The sequence below is a fragment of the Eschrichtius robustus genome, chromosome 9 (assembly GCF_028021215.1).
Source record: "Eschrichtius robustus isolate mEscRob2 chromosome 9, mEscRob2.pri, whole genome shotgun sequence".
Classification (NCBI taxonomy): Eukaryota; Metazoa; Chordata; class Mammalia; order Artiodactyla; family Eschrichtiidae; genus Eschrichtius; species Eschrichtius robustus.
Window position 1 is genome coordinate 13902934 of NC_090832.1, and position 7486 is coordinate 13910419.

General features: G+C 34.3%; 1 protein-coding gene across 1 annotated transcript; it reads right to left on the reverse strand.

Annotated features, from left to right (window-relative positions):
- Positions 1-1178: 1178 nt before the first annotated feature.
- VIP (vasoactive intestinal peptide) lies at positions 1179-6068 on the reverse strand. Its single transcript, XM_068551443.1, has 5 exons — positions 5962-6068; positions 4008-4130; positions 2944-3048; positions 2046-2177; positions 1179-1224 (listed from the first exon to the last, which is right to left on the reverse strand). The coding sequence occupies exons 1-5, from the start codon at positions 6066-6068 to the stop codon at positions 1179-1181; spliced, it is 513 nt and encodes a 170-aa protein (XP_068407544.1).
- Positions 6069-7486: the final 1418 nt, after the last annotated feature.

Here is a 7486-nt window from a genome sequence, read left to right on the forward strand (position 1 = left end):
TCACCCATTCAAAAAAGCAAAGAATGGAGGATGGAAACTCATAAAAAGACAGAGTAATTAATCCTCCTTTATATTGTAGTGCCTATTGTATTTCTTAATTTATTAAAAAAGCCTTATTTTTATAAACATTTTTTCGAGAAGCTATATGTAACTCGCTTTCTTTTTTGAGCCTTTGAGGAATTTGTTTCTCTGAAATGTCTATGCATGGTGAGGAATAGGCACATATAGCACCCCTGACCATGTATCTCTCTTACAGGTATCTCTCATGTGACAGTAGCAGAGTTGAGCAGGTGTTACAGAAACCATAGGATCCACAAAACCAAAAGTATTTATTTGGAGTCCTTTAGAGAAATTTTTGACAACCTGATATAGTGATGCTATAAAATTTCTTTAAAGGCTTACCAAGCATTATAAAAATATTTTATGAGCTAATGTAAACAGTAATGTAACTCAGGAAAGAAATATGCCTTGTGTCCATGTTCACATAAAAACAATTTTGCTAACAACCTTATCACTTAACAAAGGATAAAATCTATTCGTGTTTTCTCTACTCAAAAAATATTTTACAGTGAATATTATTAGAGTCGTTGTACCTACACTCACTTCATAGGTTAAATAAGCTATATTTGACTTTCACTGCATGAAGTTTACTATGTTTTAAGAAACACAGTGAGACCCAGACTGTCTTGGTATTTTCACAATAATGAGCCACGCTGCAATTTTATGTTATTTCCTTATACTTAAATTAAATGAGACGCTAACAGTCGATCATGGGACTAGACCTTAAATTAATAGAAGCAGCGTGGCTTGACTATCAAAGAGAAAGCCAGTTTTTCTCATTAGTGTGAGTCAGCCTCCTTTTTTCATATCTCATCAGAAGGATAGGAATGAGTCTGTGTAAGCTAGGAGATACCAAACTGTTTACTCATTGTGAGATTTCTCTTTCATGCTAGCAGAACACTGCATGAATAGTTTCAAGCTGTTTACTAAGCTGGGGTCCACTTCAGGTAGAAGTGTCCTTCTTAGATGAGGTCTCACTGAGAGAACTCTAAGATGTTTTTTACCAAGTGACTCTTAGCTACTTAAATAGTTAGATGATTGCTGCTAGAATATAATAACACACAGTGATACTCACCACTGGGAAGCTGTCAGCAGCTTTGCTCCAAAGAACTTTTTCATCATTTTTCTATCTCTTCGAGAAAGTTAGGAGATTCTCCCTCACTGCTGCAGACCAGAAAGAGAGAATCGTGCATGTTAAGGCTCTTGGATGAGAAAGCTTCTAAAGGAGAGGTGATGTGTGACCCAGGTTGTTCCAGGTGCTCTGTAAAGTGCACTAGGAGCTAAACAATTCTCCTTCAGGTGAGTCATTACCTATGAATGGTTCTTCAATCTTCAAGTGTCTAAAAGTTTTCTTACAGAATTATAATCTGGTGGGCAAAAAGAGTCATCTTGCCTGATTTCACCCAAACAGAATTGTCCTTCATACTCACCATCTAAACAAAAATAATTGGAATAAAAAGAGAGAGTACCACATGTCCTATATATTGTGCTCCAATATTTACACACCACGGAGAGACATAGGTTTTACTGAATCTGAGAAGACAAAATAATTCATGGTTTAATTCGGTAAAATGCAGATATTAAATATGCAGGTAAAGGGAATTCCATGTGGTACCAAATTGCTAGTTGACTGCCCTTTACATGTTTTAAAAATCAGCACTTTTGATAAAACCTGTTCCCAGACTCAGACTAGATGTCTCTACAGTCATCATTTTTAACCCTGGAAGCACAGTAGAATCAACTGGGGAACTCTTAAAAAATACCAAGGTCTAGAGCTGCATCCCTAGAACCACTAATTTCCTGGCACTTGGTCTTGGGTTAGGCTCAGACATCAGTATTTTTTAAATTCTCCAGGGTAGTCTAATGTTAGCCAAGGTTGAGAATTACTGCTTCAGAGCTAGAGAGAGAGAGACATCTCCATATGCAGCTTCTATTTTGAAAGTCATTTACAATTTCTCATTTTAGCAAGTTCTCTGTTTCTTTACCTCCGCTTTCCATTTAGAATTGAGTTCAAGTATTTCTTTACAGCCATTTGTTTTCGAAGGCGGGTATAGTTGTCAGTGAAGACTGCATCTGAGTGGCGTTTGATTGGTCCCTGGTCTTCTGAGATGCTATTGCTAAGAAACGAGAGAATAAGGAAACCAAATAATTTTAACAAGAAATGATAAAGGTACCAAAGGTCTGAATTTCTTGGAGTCAGATAAAAAGGAATTCCAACACCCAACTCATTTTCTATCACAAAAAGACTGAAAGAAAAATGCATCTAAGCTTAAGGATAGGGGAGCAAGGAATAATCCAACATACTTTGGCCTTTACTGGGAGTGTCTTTAGACACATTCTGTCCTAATTGAGCAAATAATTTATCAAAAAAAAATGGGGAATACTTGAAGTTGTGCTCTGCCATTGGAAGGAAAAGTTCTTTAAAAAAATAAATGCTTCTTTATGAAACTATGCCACTCTGAGTAGTACCTTCTACATATTCAGTTATTGGCCATTTAAAGACAGAATCTTCCAGTGTTTGCTTTGAGCAGGAAGTAAAACACAAACACTAAGGTTAACCTTAAAATTTGCTTCAGTTTGTACTATGTCTTATTTATTTTTTACTGTGTCTAGTTCAGTTTGTTTGCAGATTTATAAATGATTATTATTTAAGAAAAACAAGTGTGTCTGGAGCCAATGAGTATGATATTACCAGGAAAACTTCTTTTCTTAATCCATGGGCCTGGTATATTTTATTGAAGATATAAATTATTTGATAACTAAATTAAACATTATCAAGAGTTATCCATTTCGAATAAAGTAAATAAGTTGTTTACAGTGAAAATATAATTGTCACATTTAATAATCATAACATGTTTTTAAAAAATAATAAATTCTCTTTACCTAATTCGTTTTCCAATAAGGGACTCAAGGTACTTTTTGGCAGAAAGTTGACTTAAGAGTCTACTATAGTCACTGGTGAAAACTCCATCAGCATGTCTGACATTTCTGAAACAAGGAAGAAAGGATAGTCATTATTTTGTAAATAGTTTGCTAAAATATTATTTTGGCTCATTAGATATAAAAGAAACATCAACTTATTTGAAAGCTCCTCATGTAAACTTAAATCCAAAAGGAGGTTTTCTAACAACCCAATAAACAATATAATCTATCGACTTATTCTAATGACGTATATCTATATTTCCAGCCCAACAGTTTGAAAAATTAAAGAAATTAGCTTTTTTAGAAGCATATCTCAATATTAAAATAATATTCTCTGGTAGAACCTATAAAACTAATTCTCTTCTAAGAAATACTGGTGGGAAAATATATTTAGTTTCTATTTATTTATGGTGCTTTATTTCTTCTATTCTGAATAAAGATATATGCAAAGGGAAATTATCCTGATTTTAGCAAAAAATCCTCTTATGCCTTTTGCTATTTCTTCTGCCAAAATATTTGGAAACAAAATCTCTTAAGATAGAAAGGATCATAGAGCCTATCAAGCAAATTTTCCATCCAAATGAGAAATAGTTTTTGCTTTGTCTTATAGTTTTTGCTTTGTCTTTTGTATAGAGTTACCCTGTCTACACGGGAATGCTGCTCTGGACAAATGGTTCCGTGAAATGCATAGCTTTTATTATTAGACACCTTTTCTTTACATAGAGGTGAAACTCTTGAATGCTATAAATGCTATAGTTTTACAAGAATCGGCACATCTTCTGCTGTTAAAAATTTATGCAACAGAATATAAGTGGATGAGTTGCTCAGCCTGGCCTGTTACAACCTCTCTACATGAAAATCATGTACAGCAGCAAGAGCTTCAATAAATCAGGCTGAATGAAGCCATGACACATGGAAACTTGTAGTGCTATGCTATGAGAGTAGCTTCATGGTGACACAAAAACAAAATGTTTAGATTTCAAAAAAGCATTTTCTAAAATAAAACACAATAAAAATGAACTCACCTGGATACATCATAATAAGGTGTGTCATTTTCAGCTAATGCATTTTGTAAAACGTCAGTGTCTGCTTTTAATGAAATTTGGTCAGGTTCATTTGCTCCTTCAAAAGGTATTCTGTCACCCACCCTGTTAGGAAAAAATACTGTAAAGTATAATACATTCCTTTCTCAGAAGCTAGTGCTTATGGTTTTACAAACATTTGAAATAAGTTATTCAAAATCTTAGGCTATATCACCCATTCACAATATATGGATAGCATAATTGATTTAATGGCTTCTATGGTTTACGAGAGTATAAATAGTGGAGTTTTGTTTATCCCATAAAATACATGCCATACAACTTTTACAGGCTTTATGTACCAGAAGAGCTACTTAGTTCAGTCTTTCAGAGCATGAAGCAAAGTACACTTCCTTGGCAATAGCTTCACTTTGCAAAGTTCACAGGTAGAAAGATTTTATACAAAATAGAAACTTTGGAAAATTTTTTATATTCAATATGAAAATTGGGAGTAATTCATGTATTTGTTGATGGTCAGTATTACTTGTCTCAACATCTCTCAAGAGCTGAGTATTAACTATTTTTCTTTCTCTAAGTCCCTAAACTTTGCTTCAAAGATTCACCTTGGTGTGATGTATTTCTATGTATTGACCAAGTCCGAAGACTTTCTCCATCTCTGAATAGTTACTCAAATTCAATGAATTTTGTCGAGCTTTTTTGTTTCAAATCTTATGTAGTAACACAATTTTAATAAGGGATATACAATGCTTTACTGGAAGACTAAGCATAGACATGCCTATACATGGAATATGACCATACTTGTGAATGCATGCACAATTTGAACACCAGCACACTGTTAAAATTGTGTGTGTGCATATTTTCACCGTTGGGGTAAACTTCTAAGGAGTGTGTCGCCTGCCGGGCACTTGTGTATTTTTTGGTGAGGCAGTAGCTGGTAGACAGTAGCAAGCAGCCCTCTTTGAGTATGAAGCCTAGCAATCAATGCAAACTTCGGCATTCTTGAGATTATTCATCTCTTGTGATATAACCATTCAGATAGACTCATTCTATGTAATTATCAAAGCAACATATGATCTGGATTTAAACAGATTTCACAGAGAACCACTAACAGCTAAGAGATTATTTACTCTATCGAGCATAAGCCTACCTTGAACAAAGAATTAGGAATAAGAAAATAAGAAAAGAAGTGATTATTTGTCCTTAGATATAGTAGTCCCTGTAAACTGGAAGGAAACTAATGTAGTTTCCATTTACTGTTTCCTTCCTTAGCATAAACTTATTTCAGATAAAGCTTTAAAGATGAATTGTATTATACTGTATGAACTTGAAATATGAAACACAACATAGAGAGCAGTAAAACTAAGGAATTGTGATAAAAACAAAGTCCCTTAAAATTCATTCATTGGGGGAGGGTGTCTCAGTAGATCAATTATCCCACAATTTTTAATATTGACAAATTGATTCTGCCTAGTCTGTCCAACATGATTTTATGTATATTCCACTAATCAACTACTCATCTTATGATTATTTGCTGAGTGATCTTGAAAATGAACTAAAATGAGGTAGGCAACTAGACACCTGTTTTTGCAACAGAAATTGAACTGAACTGAGATGACAATGGAGAATAGCTCATTACTCATCTAAAACTGGTTTTGAATGAAAGGAAAGTCAAACCCTCCTTCTGCCTTGCTCGGAAGTGTGATCCACCCTACCCATAAAACTAGTCATTGACACTGTCTCTCTGGCCCTGAGAGTGAATTCCAAGACTCAGAATAATCATGTTGACCTGAAGTTGAAAAAACTTGCTTAACATGTCAACCAACAGATTTAAATAACTAATACATAATTTTTTAAATTGAGCTGTCCAAAATAACACATAGGAAATTCCCATTTACATGGAGAAGGAACGTTCAACTGTCTGAATTGAAAGAGAACCTACCTTAGAGCAGATGGTGCTACAAAAAGAGGCCATGCCAAGGTCTGCGAGAAAAGCACGCTGAAAAGTGTCAGGAACACGAGGAGCTGGGGCTTGCTTCTCGTTTCCATCTCTGTACCTCAAAAGGGAGAGAATCACATCAGCTTTTCCAACCACAGGTGTTCCAGCAAGGTAATTCTGAGTGTCTAGCAGTAATATCGTAAGGCTCTTGCAGAGTTTAGAAAAAGTAATTTTCATCAGAATGAGTTAAACTGCAATATGATTACTTTTTAAATCAAAAAGGTTTTTGTGTGTGTGAATGGTGTTTGAATAAAAATTAGGATCTTTTTCAACTGCTGCCTCTCACTAGGCACAAGCATATATTGAATGCAATACTTTTATAGTACTGGAAGTAACTATAGGGACGATTTTCTTATAACAGAGTTGTAACATCCATGTTTAGTATTTTTTCTAACTAAGGAAACAACTTCAAGAAACTAAAGTTTCTTCTTTCACTCTAAGTTTTTAGTATCTGATTAATATAAAACGGGAGCGTCATCTATTTAATAATGTATGTATATATGTATATACATATCCTTATAAAATTATTTTGTATATACATTTTTTCCTCTTTCAATTGTAGATGTTACAATTAACATGGAGCTTAATCTCCTTAAAGAGTTTGGTTTTGAACAAACTCACTCAATTAGTAGTGAAAATTAATACCAAAAAAATCATTGAACCACATATTACCACTGAAATAATTTTTGCCATAAAAGGAAAAATATATTAAATACAAAGCCTGTATATTTTTACATCTAATACACTTACACATTTCATTTCTAAATGGTTTCTAAATAGAAATTTAGGAGTTTGATGTCTGTTTCTTGTGCTGTCTGTAAAACTCACAGCATTTAAATTGAAAGAGGAAAATAAATGCTTTTTAAGTTCACATAACTAACATATGAAATAGAAAGAACAGCACTAAAAAAACAAGTTGAAACTTCCAAAACAAATGTACCCACTCAACCTTCAGTCAAAAATTTATATACAAGCCAAAAAAACCCAAAACAAAACCCTACTTTAACACATTATATTTAAAGGGGCATTGAGTAAAAGAAAAAGCAGGGTAAAGCATTTTCCGACTAAAGAATTCAGAAAACCCATTCATATGTGGGAAGTTGAGGCATTTCTATACTTACCAGGTGACTTAGAAACCTGTATTTTTGTTGTTGTAAAGGAGGAACACTGTAAAATTCTTTTTCAAGAGAAAGAAAAACTCAGTATATCCTGAGAAAAGTTCCAGAGGCAGGGGGAGAAAAAAAAGAAGAAAGGTAAAGTTTTCACTTACCTTGTTGAGTAGTGTTCCTTGGGAGCTTTCTGTTCCAAGGAGAATATTAGAGCTGTCTCAGGTGCTGAAGTCCCGTGAGGCCGACAAAGTCTCCACCGGTGCTCTTGCCCTTAGAGCTGAACCAGAACTTGGTACTGGCTGAGGGTTGGCTACTGTTGCCAGCAACTGCTTTTCACTCTACCCTGACCAGCATTTCAA